Source organism: Onychostoma macrolepis, chromosome 06, assembly GCF_012432095.1.
Source record: "Onychostoma macrolepis isolate SWU-2019 chromosome 06, ASM1243209v1, whole genome shotgun sequence".
Taxonomy (NCBI): Eukaryota; Metazoa; Chordata; class Actinopteri; order Cypriniformes; family Cyprinidae; genus Onychostoma; species Onychostoma macrolepis.
In genome coordinates this window covers 12450805-12469661 of record NC_081160.1, presented here as the reverse complement: position 1 = coordinate 12469661, position 18857 = coordinate 12450805, and the positions used below count along the sequence as shown (strand labels likewise).

Here is an 18857-nt window from a genome sequence, read left to right as displayed (position 1 = left end):
AGCTACTAACAATTAGGTTTGCAAAGGGGTGGAAAATTTCATGGGAACGTCTGGGGAATTTTGGAAATATTCCAAGTTTGAAACTTACCAGGAATTTATGGTAATTTACGGGAATTTTGGGGAATTTATGATTTATAGGAATTAATTGAAAATTTGGGGAAATTTATGAAACTATCATATACAAACATAAATATAAACATTTAGTTTGATCATAAGCTCACATGCTTGCAAACTAATACAAATTTAAAATTACATTTTTGGATTTTTTTGGGGAGATTCTGTGATGCTTTTTGAGGATTTATTGATGAATACAAACTTATGAACTGTCTATTTAAAATAGAAATCTTTTCTAACAAAATTCTTTACTATTACTTTTTATTAATTTAACATCCTTGCTGAATAAAAGTATTAATTTATAATAAAAAAAAGATACTGACTCTAAACTTTTGAACGTAGTGTATTGTTAAAGGATTTCTATTTTAAATAAATGCTTTTTTTTTCTTTTTTTTTCTGTTTTTTACTCTTTATTCATCAAAGAATCCTGAATCACAGGTAATAATAAAAAATATATATATTAAGCAGCCCAACTGTTACCAAAATTGATTAAGCATATTAAATTTCTGAACAATCATGTGACACTTAAGACTGGAGTAATGTTCAAAATTCAGCTTTGCATCACAGAAGTATATTAAAACAGAAAATCATTATTTTAAATTGTAATACTGGTAATACTGCGCAATATTATTGTTTTGTTCTGTATTTTTTTATCAAATAAATGATCAGAATCAGAATCAGAATCAGAATTAGCTTTATTCGCCAGGTGTGCGCAAACACACGAGGAATTTGTTGTGGTTTTAAGGTGCTCCTGGTACATACATACATACATACATACATACATAAATACACATCTGACATGAGAACAGAAAAAAAAACATTTAAATAGTAAGACTTAACAATGGATGATGAGGATTGATGAGCAAAGATATGCAATGTTTAAAAGCATTAAAAATAGTAATGTCCAAACTTTTAACCAGTACTGTACTTCTGTATGATAACAGAAAACTGGCTAGCAGAAATAGCATTACAGCTTGAGCTAGCTAGCACATACCTCATAAATTGTCAATGAAATAGTGCCTAACTCCCTTATATTTTTTCATATCTTGATTTACTGGCTAGCTAGCTACTGTATAAACACTTTTTGGTATTTACTAGTTAAACTTGAGTCCCATAGATCAAATATATTTATTATATCAGAACTTGGATGTAGTCTTTGGGCTCAAATGCAGCAAGTGTGGCTTCAGAGAAAATGGAGGGGAATCCCCCCTCTTATGCAGAGCTCACACTGCACGATTTTCAAAGTCATCGGATCACTGTTGTTGTCACACTGCATGACTATCTGGGGTAGCATTCAGTCGCTGCTGTGTTCACATTGCATGATGGATCCCCTCAAAGTGATGAAAAAGAAAAAAATTCCTTTTTAGAAGAATATTTACAGGAAAAACCCTAGCCCCTTCTTCATCTTCATGTAGCCTACCTTTTCTGAATATTCTAATGCAAAAATGTAGGCACGTTGTTTGTAAATGGCTAATTGCTTTGTAAAATAAAAGAAAAAAAGTCCTCCCCGAACTTCCCGCTGCCCTGTGTCTTGCTGTCTCATTGGCTGTAGGTCATCGCCTATGTATTTTTTTTTAGTCAGAACTTTCACACAGCATGATTTTTTTTTAACATGCCAAGTATTTCACGGGTGTCGATGATGCATCTGCGATTCCCTCAGATCGCGTCTTTGATAATTCACACTGCGTGTTTGTCACTCGCGTGAACAAGCACCGATTTGCCTTAGATTTCGGGCATTTGTCGGTGATTTATCAAAACCTGTAGGTGAGTGAAAAATCGGGCTAAAATCGTGCAGTGTTGACTTGGCATAAGTGCCTGCCACAATTTCATGTGATTTGGTTTGCGGTTTGAATTTTACCTTATTACTTCAACTATATTGTTAAAAAAGACAGTAACCAAAACAAATCAGCACAAACAAATGAGACTATTTGGGGTAAATTTGGAGCATCTTGGGGTTTGAGTGACGTCATCGGAGCATGTGGGGCGGCTGAGAGATGTCATGGTCTAGAATGCAATGTCTAATATTTTAAAAACCGAAGCAGCACAAACAAAACCATTTTTTTGGTAATTTGGGGCCTGTAGGGGGGCTGAGTGACATCATTGTCTATAATTCGATTCTCTAATATTTTAAAAACCAAAGCAGCACAAATGAAACTTTTACTGGCACGAACCAGCACAAACAAACGAGACTATCTGGGGTGAATTTGGAGTATGTGGGGGGGCTGATTGGCCTCAGAATGACCTATAAATATTATTTTAATATCTAATAAACCAAAGCAACACAAACGAGCACAAACGATTGAGACTACAGGTGCATCTCAATAAATTAGAATGTCGTGGAAAAGTTCATTTATTTCAGTAATTCAACTCAAATTGTAAAACTCGTGTATTAAATAAATTCAGTGCACACAGACTGAAGTAGTTTTAGTCTTTGGTTCTTTTAATTGTGATCATTTTGGCTCACATTTAACAAATCCACCAATTCACTATCTCAACAAATTAGAATATGGTGACATGCCAATCAGCTAATCAACTCAAAACACCTGCAAAGGTTTCCTGAGCCTTCAAAATGATCTCTCAGTTTGGTTCACTAGGCTACACAATCATGGGGAAGACTGCTGATCTGACAGTTGTCCATAAGACAATCAATGGCACCCTTCACAAGGAGGGTAAGCCACAAACATTCATTGCCAAAGAAGCTGGCTGTTCGAGTGCTGTATCCAAGCATGTTAACAAAGTTGAGTGGAAGGAAAAAGTGTGGAAGAAAAAGATGAACAACCAACTGCGAGAACCGCAGCCATAAGGCTGAGAATTGTCAAGCAAAATCGATTCAAGAATTTGGGTGAACTTCACAAGGAAAGGACTGAGGCTGGGGTCAAGGCATCAAGAGCCACCACACACAGATGTGTCAAGGAATCTGGCTACAGTTGTCGTATTCCTCTTGTTAAGCCACTCCTGAACCACAGACAACGTCAGAGGCGTCTTACCTGGGCTAAGGAGAAGAACTGGACTGTTGCCCAGTGGTCCAAAGTCCTCTTTTCAGGTGAGAGCAAGTTTTGTATTTCATTTGGAAACCAAGGTCCTAGAGTCTGGAGGAAGGGTGGAGAAGCTCATAGTCCAAGTTTCTTGAAGTCCAGTATTAAGTTTCCACAGTCTGTGATGATTTGGGGTGCAATGTCATCTGCTGGTGTTGGTCCATTGTGATTTTTGAAAACCAAAGTCACTGCACCCATTTACCAAGAAATTTTGGAGCACTTCATGCTTCCTTCTGCTGACCAGCTTTTTAAAGATGCTGATTTCATTTTCCAGCAGGATTTGGCACCTGCCCACACTGCCAAAAGCACCAAAAGTTGGTTAAATGACCACGGTGTTGGTGTGCTTGACTGGCCAGCAAACTCACCAGACCTGAACCCCATAGAGAATCTATGGGATATTGTCAAGAGGAAAATGAGAAACGAGACCGAAAAATGCAGATGAGCTGAAGGCCACTGTCAAAGAAACCTGGGCTTCCATACCACCTCAGCAGTGCCACAAACTGATCACCTCCATGCCACGCCGAATTGAGGCAGTAATTAAAGCAAAAAGAGCCCCTACCAAGTATTGAGTACATATACAGTAAATGAACATACTTTCCAGAAGGCAAACAAAAAATTTTTTTTTTATTGGTCTTATGAAGTATTCTAATTTGTTGAGATTGGTGGGTTTTTGTTAAATGTGAGCCAAAATCATCACAATTAAAAGAACCAAAGACTTAAACTACTTCAGTCTGTGTGCACTGAATTTATTTAATGCATGAGTTTCACAATTTGAGTTGAATTACTGAAATGAACTTTTCCATGACATTTCTAATTTATTGAGATGCACCTGTAGTTTGCTGACGTTTTGCGTTTGGTCGGGGGCCAACTTCACGGAGGTATTTTGTGACCTTTTTTCTTGCATGTGTGACTAAATTTTGTTAGAGGTTTTAATGGTACCACTATGAATTTGCCTATTTGTTAAGTACTGTCATTTGTTATATATCAGAAATGTTAAATGGCAAACTGAAAACAAAACAGCGCTACTTGTTTGAACAACACTACACAGACCATTTTTCATGGACTGATCTCGTTCACATAGCAGCTAAACAATGATGTGAGAAGCATTTGAGTTTGGCTGACATTTTCAACACCGATGTTGAAAACGGAAGAATCATTGCATCACAACAATCAGGTTAGAAGGCTTTTCAATCCACAAATCACAACATTTACCATGGATTTACTGTAGTAGCACTAATCATGACCATGGTATTGTGATATTCAGATTGAATTGATGTAGACATAAATCTAGATTAAATGTTTTACCAGAGTAATGGAATATAACTACAGTATTTAGCAGCTCTTGTGCAATATGTGGATTAAATCATTTAATGGAGTTATCGAATATAACTACATTATTTAGCAGCTCTTGTGCATTTGTCATGAATCGTGAAAATATTTTTAAAATTAGAAATTAACATTAAAATTAAAAATACTTTTCCAAATTTATGTAGAATGCAGTTTCACTTTTTTTTTACATCTGCAAAACAAAATGAGTATCCTAAATATTTTATCATTTTAACCTAAACTATTTAACCATATGTTCATGATAACTATTAAATGTGTTTATGCTGTTTTTCATAACAAATATCATAGAAAACCATATAGCTGTTTTTCTTATGGTAGTGAGGTGTCATGCATTGTTTTACCTGTTGTTTCTACAAATGGATGATGCTATAGAAGAGTAATGGTTCATTTTAATAAGAGTAGTGTCCTTAACTCTGTGAGTCAGAGTATTTAAGTTTTGCCCTATTAGTAAAATGTAATATTTCTGGGATCAAATCAGAATTACTCTAGTATTACCCTAATATTATTTAATCAAAATGAATATCTAATAATATTTTTATTTTGGTTGAAAACGTCTCGGGTTACTCGCGTAACCCTTGTTCTCTGAATAGGGAATGAGATGCTGTGTAAGCTAAGGTTACTTTGGGAACGCCCTCTGGGTGTGCCGATTGTCTGAAGCCCTTATAGAATCACGCCAATTCATTGGCTGATGGCGCGGCGTGTGTTCATGCACATCTCGCTGACAGAGAGAGCTCGCAAGTCCCCAACTCTTTTCTAAGACGTTAGCGCCAAAAAAAGAGTAACCTTGAGAGTCAGAATCCGTTCTGGAGCTGACTTTAAGGGCTCAAATGGGGCTACCATTAGACCCTCAAGGACGACTGATAAGTCCCAAGAAGGAACTCTAATGGGGCGTACTGGTCTCAGACGCCGGACACCACGCATAAATGCAGAGACCAACCGATGTCTCCTCAGGGGAATCTCATCCAGCTCTCTCCGAGATGTGATGGCCGCAACGTAAACCCTTAAAGTGGTAGCAGCTGCCCCTGCCGCAAGTTTCTCTTGCTGGAACTCTAGCACTGGACCAATAGGCAAGCCGACTGGGTCCACTGCGTGGGCTAAACACCAAGAAACGCCATTTGGAAGAGTACAGCTTCCTAGTGGAGGGGGCTCTAGCATTAGCAGTAGTCTCTTGAACCTCAGCAGGAAGGCCAGAAGTCAAAACCTGTGACCCTGGAGGGCCATACCCACAGCTTCCAGATCTCGGGTTGAAGGTGCCAGATCTTGCCCTGAAGCTGAGAGAGCAGGTCCTGCCTGATCGGAATCTCCCAAGGGGGCTGATACTGAAGAGGAATCGGCTCCGAGAACCACGTCTGTAATGGCCAGAACGGGACTATGAGAAGATGGACACCGCTTTCCTTGACCCTGCACAGAACTGAAGAAGAATCAGCTTGATGGGCGGAAACGCGTACAGCCTCATGTCCGGCCAAGGGTGAGAGAACGCATCTATGCCCAGAGGTGCTGGGGAACTCAGGGAGAACCAACGCGGGCATTGGGACGACTCCTGCGACGCAAAGAGGTCCACTTCCGCTTTACCGAACACATTCCTAATCTGGGCTACCATTTGGTAGTTCAACATCCACTCCCCCGACCTGAGCTTTTGTCTTGACAGAAAGTCAGCTGCAAGGTTCAATACTCCCGGGACGTGAACCGCTCTCAAGGAGAGAAACTTGTCCAGAGCCCAAAGGAGGAGACGGTGTGCATGCCTGTTTAGGTTGCGCGACCGTGAACCCCCTTGGTGATTTATATGGGACACTATCGCCATGTTGTCCGTCCTGACAATCACATGACACCCCCTGAGTGAGGGGAGAAAGTGAATCAATGCCAGGAAGACAGCTCTCAGCTCCAGGCAGTTTATGTGCCAGGAGAGGAACTCTCCTGCCCAAACTCCGCACGCCGGTCTGCCCTCGAAGACCACGCCCCAGCCTGTCAGGGATGCGGAAAAAGGTCCAGAATGGGTCGTAGACCGCCATCCCTCTTTGGCATAAGAAAATAGCGACTGAAAAAGCCTCGTTCCAGGTCCGATTGAGGGACTTCCTCTATTGCCCCCTTGAGGAGGAGGGAGGACAGTTCCTGCTGTAGCACAGAAGCCTTTGAGGTGCTGCTTACTACTGTCAGGTGAACCCCATCGAAGCGGGGGGGATTGCGGCCAAACTGGAGCGTGTAGCCGGACCGAACTGTGTGGCGAACCCAAGGCTATACCCCTGGTAGACGCTCCCATTCGTGAAAGAAATGCGATAGAGGAAGCAGAGTGTTGTAGTCTAGAAGACATACCTGAGTTGGGGTGTCGAGAAGGTCTGGAGGGGGCGATGTCGTCCACCACGAAAGAAAGCCTATGGCGTCCTTGGTTAGGATGAGGGAGTCCACGGGGACTGATGTACTGGACTGAAAAGTGGCCGGAACGGGGCCTGTAGGCTGTGGGAGAGAACCGAATGTGTCTCCTATCATGCGAGCCGTGGGTGACGAAGGAACAGGTAGTAGGGGGAGAAAGCTTGATTCGTCTCCCGACTGCCACACTGAAAGAGACTGAAGATGGCCGTTTGCTGCACACCGAAACCTGCTGGGCGGATGTGACAGATCTGAGTGAGGAGAGTGTGTTAGAGGTGGGCAGAAACTTTTGAAAGGTCTGGCCCTACTTGGTGAGGATTCTGGAAAAACTCTCCTCATCCAGACCATGGTCGGAGGGAGATGAACTGGGGCGCTGCTCCTACTGGCGATGTCCTTTCTGGGCAAGGAGCACTCTCTAGACAAGGAGGAGGAGGGGGTGTTAGAGCAGTCCCTCGCTCTCCTAGGCATAAACTGCCTGAGACTTGGCGGACCGAAACTTCTCCACTACAGAGCTGACCGCCTCACCAAATAGTCCAGTTTGAGAGATGGGGGCGTGAAGGAGAAAAACTTTCTCTTTCTCACGAAGCTCCGTGAGATTAAGCCATAGGTGGCGCTCTGCAGCAACCGAGCCCGCCGTAGAGTGTCCTACAACACGAGCAGTGTATTTAGTGGCCCTCAGGGCCAAGTCTGTGGCTTTACGGAGCTCTTTGAATGCCTCTGGAGTCAGCCCGCCACCCACCCTCATCCATCTCTTTGAGGACATCCGCCTGGTAGGCTTTGGAAGATGGCCATAGTGTGGAGGGCCACGCTTGCCTGACCAGCTGCAATGTAGGACTTCCCGATAAGGGCGGAAGTGGTCCTACATGGTTTGGTTGGAAGGAGGGGGCGGGACTTCCATGAAGGCGCCAAAGATGGCGAAAGGTGAGAGGCTAGTGTGTCCTCAATCACCGGAATGGCAGTATAGCCCTGCTCCACAGAACCCACTAGGTTGGTGAAATCAGCGGCTGCTGCGTTAGTAAGGCGGGAGGAGAAAGGCTGTTTCCAGGATCTGGAGATCTCGTGATGCAAATCGCTGAAAAATGGTAGCTTCCTCCGTTCAGGCCTTGAATTTGGGCCAATAAGGAACCGCTCGTCAAGCTTAGATGACTGAGATTCACGGGGCGCATCAGGCCAATCAATGGAGAGCTTTTCAGTGGTGCGCGAAAGCACATCCACAACCTCTGAGTAGGCCGCAGAAGGCCACGCTTCCTGGCCGCTAGGCTAAAGCAAGCCCGAAATCCTCAGAGCCGGATGCTGCTCGGAAACGGTGTCGCGTGCCTCTGGGCTAGGACATAATTACTCATGCGTGAACTCAACTGGAGAATTCACGCACACATTGTCTGCACACTCTCCATCGCCTCGAGCTCCACATCCAAGCCCCAGGTCGTGGATTCGCGGAGGGCCTCAGCGGCCTCCAGAGCGCAACGGGGAAAAACGGATGACTCCCTCTCAAAAACCGCGAGCCTAGTGCGGAGGGTTTTGAGACGGTAGTTTTCACAGAATTTGCATTTCAAGATGCTGTAAACCGCCTCGTGTGTGTGTGTGCAAAACACCCATACATTTAACACACTTACTGTGCGGGTTGTCGCTCGCGATGAAGCGAGAACATGGCGGCTGACAGCGACAATACTCCATGGCACTTCACCGCAAGGAGAACATCGAAATCGGGTCCGAAAAATCGCAACAGAAGGGCTAATATGGCCGCTTCGTGAAAGGCAGATAAATCTGAGGAGCAGATGTCGCGTTTGCCGGTACAATGAGGCGACGTCGAAGACTGCATCTGCGCCATCAGCCAATGAATTGGCGTGATTTCTATAAGGGTTCTATAAGGGCTTCAGACAATCGGCACATGGTGTCATGGTGTGACACTCCGCTCAATATTCCATTCTATGAATGTGCAGTCCGCTTATGTACCATTCATTGGGAGAGCAAAATCCGCTTAAATAACATGCCAACAGGAAATTTCTCTGTAGTATACTTTTCCCTGTTTGCAATCAGTGTTAATTTTGACAAGAAATTTTAATTTAGTTTTAGTCTTAGTCTTTTGACTATAATTCTTTTTAGTTTGTCAAGTTTTAGTCATCTGATTTGTTTTAATTTTAGTCTTATTTTAGTCGACTAAAATTGCTTGGTATTTTAGTCGACTAAAATTGCTTGGTATTTTAGTCGACTAAAATAAGACTAAAATCAATAACAGATTTACTAGACAATTTTTTACCGCTGGTATAGGAAACAAACTTAACCAAAATATATAAAACACAAATGTAACTTTATTTCAACACAACTGTCTTTATTATAGTACTGTGTTTAAATGCTGCTACCATATTGCTACCATTGTCCGTTATTACAGTCACAATTTTGTCATTTGAAATGCCCCATTCCTGCATGCACTTATCCACGCAGGCCTTAATGGACTGGGCAGTGTGTGGATGGGCAACTTGTTCAAGAGCAAGCAGGATGTGTTCTGGATTGTTTTGATCAACACAAAAAAAGCAACAACTTATGCCAAGGAATGATGCAGACAGTCCCTTTTTAGTCCATAGGTCAATTCCAATTGACACTTTACGAGCACCACACAGTCGTTTCTTAAACTTTGTCTTTTCTTCGTCATATTGTTTTTCAATCAAATTACTTATCTTTGTTTTCTTTGGCACTGTCAGCTTCTTATCAAATGTTTCTATCATGAGAATAAAATCCTCATCTTCTACTGTAGTGAGTGGTAACCCTGAACGTCCGATCCATTTTGCTATAGCCTCCTCTTTTACTTGCTGTTCTCTGGCATTGCTGTTGTACTTTGTAGTACCTAACAGTGCTTCTGCAATGTTTTGATTGGATATTTTTGCCTTTTTTGCGCTTGGTTCACCACCTTCATCAGGAGACTTCTGTAGCTGTGACATAAAAAAGGAAAATAGTTTAAATACATTTATATTATTTATTCATTGCAATCACTTTATTTGCACAAGCAGTAAATATTAAAGCACTAAACGCAAATAAAAGAGTGAAAAAAGTAAATATAATAAGTTGGCAGCTAGCTAGGTGGATAAAAAAAATGTAACAAGATTTTATAAGGTATTCCTTTGTCTAGCAATATTGTACATGTATGTTTTAAATACCACAATATTGCTAGATTAGTATGTATAATGCTATGATGTGAACAGTCACGTTTCACATGACTAATCTATAAATATTTGTGATATTGTCAACAAGTAGCCTAGAACATTATGAAATATACTAAACATTAGTATTAATCAAATGTATGTAGCATAATTTTATGTATTTGTATGTTGCTCTCATCTAACCTGAAGGGTCTATTTTACAGTACTTTTCAGTTCGTAATATTTAATGTTACAACATCTACGCACTGCAGTCTTCCAATTTTGTTTAGCTCAAAAGAAATCGTTGTGAATTTACCTTTGAGAAAATGTCCGGGTGGCTCGTCTGTAAATGTCTTTTCAAATTGGTTGTGTTCTTGCCACTAATGACCGTTCCGCATGCTTTACACTTTGTTTTGTTTTGTTCGTCGTCAAACGTGAAGTGTGCCCACAAGTCTCCTTCTTTTTCTCCCGGCTGTGGACATGTTGTCGCTTTTTTAGACATCGTCTCTTCGAATGCCGTCTTCCCGGGAGCTCGGTCAAAGATTGGCTCTGATTGGTTCTCTTCTCATGCAGTCTCGCCTGTTCCGTTTTGCCGATTGGTTCTTTTGTTCATTCCTCACATCTCTCCCGTCAGCTGATTGTATTTTCGTCACCGTCTATTTTCGTCTCGTCCTTTTTTCGTTGACGATAATGTCAATCAATTTAGTCATAGTTTTAGTCTCCATCAGTGACTTTTTTTTAGTTTTCGTTTCGTTTTTGTCCGCAAAAATATATTCGTGACGAAAATATTTAGTCAACGAAATTAACACTGTTTGCAATAGCACTATTGTGCTGTAACATGGCAACGATAGTAAATTGACACTACCCACTCATTCACTGATCTGCTCCACACTATGCTGTGCTCAAATGCTCTGATAATAATGGCTTTTTAGGACTATACATTATTTGGATAATCAGTAAAAAGTTATATCTGATTCTGTTGTATAGAACTGAATAAAAATAATATATCAATTTAATGTTAATGTATTTTGTCCACTTTTATTGTTACTTTCAGTAAAAGTGTGGTTATTTTACTGGCTTGTTTATTCAATTCAGTATCATTAAAATTGAGTTAAATTTAAAAAGTCTTACAAAATTACTTTCTTTTTCGGCCAAGTGCATCCAGAATTTTCGGTTTTGACCCAGAATTCTCATTTTGGTGCATCCCTAATGCTTGGTGTATATTTATCCTGTATATGATGTGTGAAGACTTATTTTTATTTTTAATTTTTTTTCCCTCTGTGGACTGTTTGCAGGACCATCTATGAGAAACTGGCAAGTGCTTTTACTGAGGAGCAAGCAGTGCTTTATCATCAGAGAGTGGAAGAGATTTCACCTAACATCCGATACTGTGCATATAACATTGGTGAGAAACTGAGACTGTTTATGGCTATACATGCATACAAGGCTTTACAAGGTGAGTTATACATGCATGAATGGGAGACAGCATAACACTCAATATTGCAGCTGTTCTGTCACCTTACAGTTAAAAGAGACAGTTGTCTTTTTCATAGAAGCAACACAATGCTCAATATGTCAGCTGTAGGGATGAAAGTCCACCTTACAGAAGAACCAGTCGCCTGCTTGTTTACTCCAGAACATGCATGTGAACAAGCTGTCCAATGTTACTGATACATATTCACATTTTTTTCCTGTATTTCAAACAGTAGAGTATGCCACTAGCAATGGCAGTGAGATCTAAAGAACATAGGATCTGTTTCCAAGGCAGAACTGATAAAATTGTTTTTGTTTTTTTGTTTTTTTTGGGATGTCTGTCAAATGTAAATGTAATTCAGTGCTTCCCAGAGGTTTGAAATATGCTATTACCCACGGCACAAAAATAACCATTAGGGAACGTTCTGTAGGAAGTTATTTTTAGGTTATTTACAAATAACCTCCCTGCAACGTTATGGGAATGTTATTTTATGGTTGCAAAATGTTAAACCTAAAAAGAACGTTCCTAGAACATTATTTTTTGGTTTTCAAAAAATAACCAAATTAATTAAGGGAACGTTCTGTGTTTGCTAGGTTGGTCTCCTTCGACTGAGAACGAGCTTGAATCTTAGTTTTGTCTCTGCATTTTGTTTCATTATTAACTACTATTGCAATTTCTCATCAAATTATGTGGGACACGTAATAAAGACTTTTTCATTTATTTATTGCCATTTCATGCTAAACGCTGATGTTGGCTAAGTTACCTGTGGCGCTGTTCTCTCTTGCTCATTCTCATGCATTAATTAAATTCATAAAAAACGTTATCATTAATTTTGTCATAACTTTATTTTACAATAACAGGGACCTATGAATCCCCACCCCCCCAAACAGAAATGTGTGTATGTTAATTTTTCCAGTAATAAGTTGAAGGTATAAAACATTTTATGTTTTCTTTTAATCCAGTGGTTCTCAATTCCAGTCCTGGGATCCCCCTACTCTGCACAATGTGTATGTCTCTCTTATCTGAGACACTCAGTTCAGTTCATGGATCTTTCTCCTAATGAGCTGATGATCTGAATCAGGTGTGTTAAATAAGGGAGATATGCAAAATGTGCAGAGAGGAGACTCAGGACTGGAATTGAGAACCACTGTTTTAATCAAATGAAAATTTAAACAAAGTGCTGCACAACAGAGGTTTACTTTACTAAAATTAAAACATGGAGGAAAAATTGTGATTTATTCCTCTTAAGTTTTAATAATAATAGAATTATAACATTCATATGTACATTCTACTGTACAGTAGTGTAATATTTGTCACAGTTTTTCCAAGTTAAACCAAACGTTTTTGACGGATTGCCATGCATATGATATGAGAATTTTTCTCAAATGAAATTAAACGCTCATGAAGTGACCCTCAGAGCAGCTCTAGGGGCAATGTTCATGTCCTTATAGTCAGATGACAGACACTGAAAACGTGTGCTTCAGTATGACACTAGTCCATATTGCTGTTTGATTTAAGTGTTCCGACCAACTTTCGATTTTATTAATCCAAAATTTTACAAATTCCTTGCCATTCTGCATTATACTGTAAATTCAGTTTTTATGACTGGATTCCATGATTCCGTCCACGTTTTGTGGTTTTGATTTCGCATTGCGGAAATCATAGGGGGCCCTATATATATTTTCCACGTGTCTTCGGGCTCTTTAAAAAGCTACTACTACAGTGTGTGCAGAATTGAACTCAAGAATAAAAGTAAAACAATTATTAAATGCCCATGAGAAGGATGCAATACTAATGCAATAATAGAATTAACAAAGTTAAGGCATGTCCACTGGGCAGCGAAATGCTCATTGGGTCAGCACGGTCAGAAAAAACAGGTGGAGAAGAAAAGACACGTTAACTGCAAAAGAATTAGGAATTAATGTCAAGAATTAGGTGAGAAACCATCAGGAACCATTTAGTCTCCAGCACCATCATTTTCCAGAACTGCAACCTTCCTGGAGTTTCCAGAATTACAATGTGTCAGGTTCTCAGAGACTTTGCTTGGGTAAAAAAATATTTTAAATGACTCACTTAAGAATAACATGCTGAAGTGTTGTGAAATACACGAAGACTGATTTTTTTTTATTTTTTATAGGCTTTATGGACAGATAAGTTGAGTGACTCTTGAAGGACCAGCATCACATCCAAATTTATCTTCCAGAATCTGGCAGTAAGTTTTAGGAGCTCATTTTTAATCAATCCTGCAAGACAGACTTTTCAGGATAGGAGATGAACTAAAATGAGCTCCCAAAACTTACTGCCAGATTCTGGAAGATAAATTCTTCAAACAGTGGTACAAGAGGATGTGATGCTGGTCCTTCAAGAGTCACTCACAACTTATCTGTCCATAAATCTATACAAAATCAGTCTTCATGTGTTCACAACACTTCAGCATGTTATTCTTAAGTGAGGGCCATTTAAAGAATTTTTGCCCAAGCAAAGTCTCTGAGAACCTGACACCTTGTAATTCTGGAGACTCAGGAAGGTTGCAGTTCTGGAAAATGATGGTGCTGAGACTAAATGGTTCCTGATGGTTTCTCACCAATTCTTCACCTTAATTCTTAATTCTTTTGCAGTTAACATGTCTTTCCTCTCACCTGTTTTTTCTGACCTGCTGACCCAATGAGCATTTCGCTGCCCAGTCGTCATGCCTTAACTGCTAATTCTATTATTGCATTAGTATTGCATCCTTCTCATGGGCATTAATAATTTTTTACTTTTATTCTTGAGTTCAATCTCTTTTTTGGCTCATTTTATCTGTAAAGGAAAACCTGCCTAATAATTCTGCACACCTGAAATAAGAAGTTTCTGACTATCAGCCTTCATGGACAATTATATATCACTTATAAATTATTAAATACAAAATCAATAGTAGTTATTAAGATTGATGTGGTTTGGAATTGGTCAAATGTTCTTGGAAAAAAATGACCAGAATATCAACTTGCCTAATAATTCTGCACACACTGTATACTTTCTATACCTGCATTACTGGAAATTGCTTCTTAGGAACTTTGCAAATATGGCCACTGAGTGAAGACTGGCCTTACAGGGTCTTTGGAAATGCTCACACATGGAGTTCTCCGTCTGTTTTAACCTTCATGCAAGCATACCAAAACAAACACACACTTTGACTACTTTCTACAGACCACAGCCATTTTGCTTATATACTCTGTGTTTGTTCTCTAGGTGACCAGAATGCTATAAACGACCTCATGCAGATGAGACTGAGTGCAGGAGGAGGGGGTGGCATGATGGCCGAAAAATTGGAGGTTGGGGGTTTTGTCTTTACAGCTCTGTTCCTGTTTTAGGGACTCTGATAGTCCAGATCAATTAACAGTGTTGGGGGTAGCATTACTTTTTATTTACAAGAAAATATCTGAGTTACTTTTTAAAAATGTAACGCCAGTTGCTTTGTTTTCCCATTTATTGACTGACAAGTCTCCTGTCCCCATGTTGAGAGAAATCGGTAGTGTTCGCTGCGTGAACATGATCTTACTGTAGTTCTAGACTAAATGTGAACATGCATTAATTCATTTCACTTGCAAAAAAAGATTCAGTATTCATCTAAATTAATTAAAACCGTGAAATGCAAACTCAGAATATGATGCAAACCTGCCCATCCCATTTTATTAACCAATGTCTTTGCTGCTGACCATTGATGATCCAGTTCAACCATACTAAGCAAAAGTGATTTTAGATAAACTAACAATTGTGCTTCATTGTTTTTTTTGTTTTTTTTATTGCTGAAGAGTGTTGAACCTTCTCCTGTACAGACGTGAATTTACTTTTACTTCAGCCTGAGGCTTGTTCATTACACTTTTTGGTGTGAAAGGGCTTTTACATTTGCTATAAATAGAACTCTTTGTTAATAACAAACAATCAAGCCCTGCTCATAATTAAAAAGGTACGCAAAAGTAGTGTAATGCATTACTTCCCATAAAAAGTCAACAAGTAACGTAATTAGTTACTTTTTTAGGAAGTAATGCAATATTGTAACACACTTTCCCCAACACTATTAATATATTGATCTAATATACTATGTAAACCTTGTGTTTTCTGGGACAAAATGGCATGCCAAAATGTTAAATTTTATCCTTTATTTTATAAAATTAGTAAGTTGCATTAGCATGTTCTAAATCTTTACAGTTGTGTTCTCTATTTCTGTCTCTCAGGCGCTGATTACTCAGACGAGAGCTAAGCAGGCAGCTGTGATGAGTGAGGTTGAGTGGAGAGGTCGTATAGTGCCTGTCAAAATTGACAAGGCCAGAATCTTCCTGCTAGGTCTGGCAGACAATGAAGCTGCTATTATGCAGGTCTATAAACTCACACATTCCCAAATCTTTTTGTATTTGCATGTGGAACTACGATAGTGACTTTTGCCCTTCTTTCGTTAAAAACAGGTGGCAATCAGTTAAGATGTATCGGCTGACATCAGTTTAGTCCTGAATTAGTTAATACTATAACTAAATTTAATAAATTAAATTAAATTTGAAATGTAAATGCAAATGTACATCAAATGAACTCATCCTAGATGGTTTGTCTGATATTCACCAAAATTGGCTGAGATCATCTTCAGACCATGCTGGCAAAAAGTTATGGAATTCAAGTTGATTAGTCAGACCGTTCTTGAATAATGCGTCAATGAATTCGATAAAGAGGACGGAAAAATGAATGTGAGGCTATACACAATCTTAGGGAGGCGACACACAAACTTGGTGTGTGTTATAACAAGCATGACCTGAGGCTACCTGCAGTGTTTTGGTGCATTGCCACCTAGTGGTCAGGAGATATGAAAAATGGCTATTTTTGGTTATAACTTCTGAACGGTTTGGCCAAAAATCACTAAACTCATCTCTTTTTAAATTCGGCGGAGCATGCCAAGTCGAACCATACCCAGTTTGAATTTTGTCATAAAATGCTATATTTTACGAACGCATTGACATATCGTTACGAAACTCGGTATGCATCTTCGACACCATGCCCTGATGGTACTCAAAATGTTTGGGGGTATGCTAATAACTTTTGTTTACATTAGCCTTTTGTAATGAGACTGATGTTGGTAGATTCCTTGGATCATGCCGAGAACATGGATACCAATTATGCCGTAATTGGCTGATTTTCCTGTCCGCCATGTTGATTTATGTTGAAAACCTACTTTTTCGAACTCTTCGTAGACCGTTAGTCTGATTTTCACTAAATTTGACACGGATCATCTTCAGACCATGCTGACAAAAAAAAATATGGATTTCATGTCGATATATGAAATAGTTTTCGTTTAACGCATCAACGAATTTGCTGGAAAGATGCCAAACTGCATCTGAAGCTGTATCTCTGCAAAGCTTTGACATTTACACCAAACTTTGTATGTGCCATTGTCATCTCACACTGACCACACCACATTAATTTGGTAACGGCACCACCTATTGGTCAAGAGTGATAAACCATTGATTAACCATTATGAAATTTTCAAAACTGCTAATAACTTTTGATTGCGTTAGCCTGTTGTAATAAAGACAGTCTCAAAATATTCCTTGGGTCATGCCGATAACATGGATATCAATTATGCCATAGTCAGCTGAACTTCTTTTCTGCCATTTTGATTTGTTGAAAACCTACTTTTTCTAACTCCTCCTCAACCGTTGGTCTTATTTTCACCAAAATCAAGTCAGATCATCTTCAGACTGTGCTGACAAAAAGTTACGGATTTCGTGTTTATAAACAAAACTGTTTTTGTATAGCAACGCAACAAATTTGAGGCATGATGCCAGACTATGTCTGAGGCTGTATCTCTACAAAGCTTTGACATATTGGCACCAAACTTTGAGTTGTATGTTACTAATTTAATTTCACCTTACACAGAACACACCACATCGATTTGATAACAGTGCAACCTATTGGCCAAAAGTGATAAGCCATTAAATCATATTACTAGAGGGTTGTGTTTATGATTTTTTTTCAGCCATTTCAATTACAATCGTCCTAAAAAACCAAAACACATCCCGCACACTATATATGCAACAAATATCAAAATATTTATTAACAACGACGTTTCGGTCGCATGACCTTCATCAGGAATGTTTTTCTTTTCAAACATGACAATCACAAAGTGAACCACATTTAAAAACAAATTCATGACCAATCTCTGTAGAGATCCATTGATTTAGTAACGACCCACCCTGGGTACATCATTAACAACATTAATCCATATACATATGCACATAAACACATCCTGTACATGCATACATACATGCATACATACATACATACATACTAACACGCATATCAAGAACAAATTACATTATAACATCACATTAAATAGAGCTTCATCATTCATGCCATTAGGTGATAATGTCTGAAGGGTAAAAATCCAAAACCGCTCACGTTGCTGTAAAAGCAATTCAATATCGCCACCTCTAGGTGGCACATTAACCCTTTCAATACCACAAAAATGTAACATAGAAATATCGTGATTCAAGGCATGAAAATAAGCTGCAACTGGATAGTTCAAATCTTTTCTCCTAATAGAACTCTTGTTCACTAATTCTTTGTTTAAGTTGACGTGATGTTTTTCCAACATAAGCTAAACCACAAGGACAACGAATCAAATAAACAACATACGTAGAAACACAAGTAATAACAGAATTAATTCTATATTTCTTACCGGTTCTTGGATGACAAAAGGAGGAAGTTTTTGATTGTATTATTGCATTGAGCACAATTACCACATTGATAATTACCATTTGGTATCGGGGTAAGTAATCTCTGAGTAGACTCAAGCGTATCTGTCTGAAAACGAGCATGTACCAAAGAATCTTTCAAATTTTTGGAACGTTTGTAGACAATCAAAGGTGGATGTCGAAAAATGGTACCCAACTCCGGATCAGAGGACAACAAATACCAATATTTCTTAAAAATCGATCTCATTAAATAAGACTTAGTTGAATGTGTTGTAATAAACATAAAAGAACACTTTTTTGCTTTTTTCGTTTTCTTTTTTAACAACTCCAAACGCGTCTTTTGAAAAGCACTATTAAACGCTTCTTCAATCCATCCCGAAGGGTAACCCCTATCTAAAAACTTATTTTTCATGATTTTCGATTTTTCAATAAAGTTTTCATCAGAATAACAAATCCTCCTCAATCTATAAAATTGGCTCTTAGGAAGTCCCTTTTTTAAAGAAGTCAGATGAAAACTGGTTGCGAGTAACAAAGTATTACGATCCGTGTCCTTGGTGTACAAAGTCGTTATCAATTTATCATCATTTCTTTGGACCCACATATCTAAAAAATCTTCCTCAAAGTTATTAAGAATCGAGACAAACTCTTCAACTTCATTTTTATCTCCCAA

At 39.1% G+C, this 18857-nt stretch overlaps 1 protein-coding gene across 1 annotated transcript in view; it reads left to right on the top strand.

Annotated features, from left to right (window-relative positions):
• The window catches only part of srp68 (signal recognition particle 68), an 87191-nt gene that overhangs the window by 13419 nt on the left and 54915 nt on the right, over window positions 1-18857 (top strand). Inside the window, exons 6-8 of the mRNA XM_058777898.1 lie at window positions 11290-11399; window positions 14697-14779; window positions 15683-15823. Coding sequence (XP_058633881.1) covers window positions 11290-11399; window positions 14697-14779; window positions 15683-15823 — 334 coding nt within the window. The remainder of the gene's footprint in view (window positions 1-11289; window positions 11400-14696; window positions 14780-15682; window positions 15824-18857) is intronic.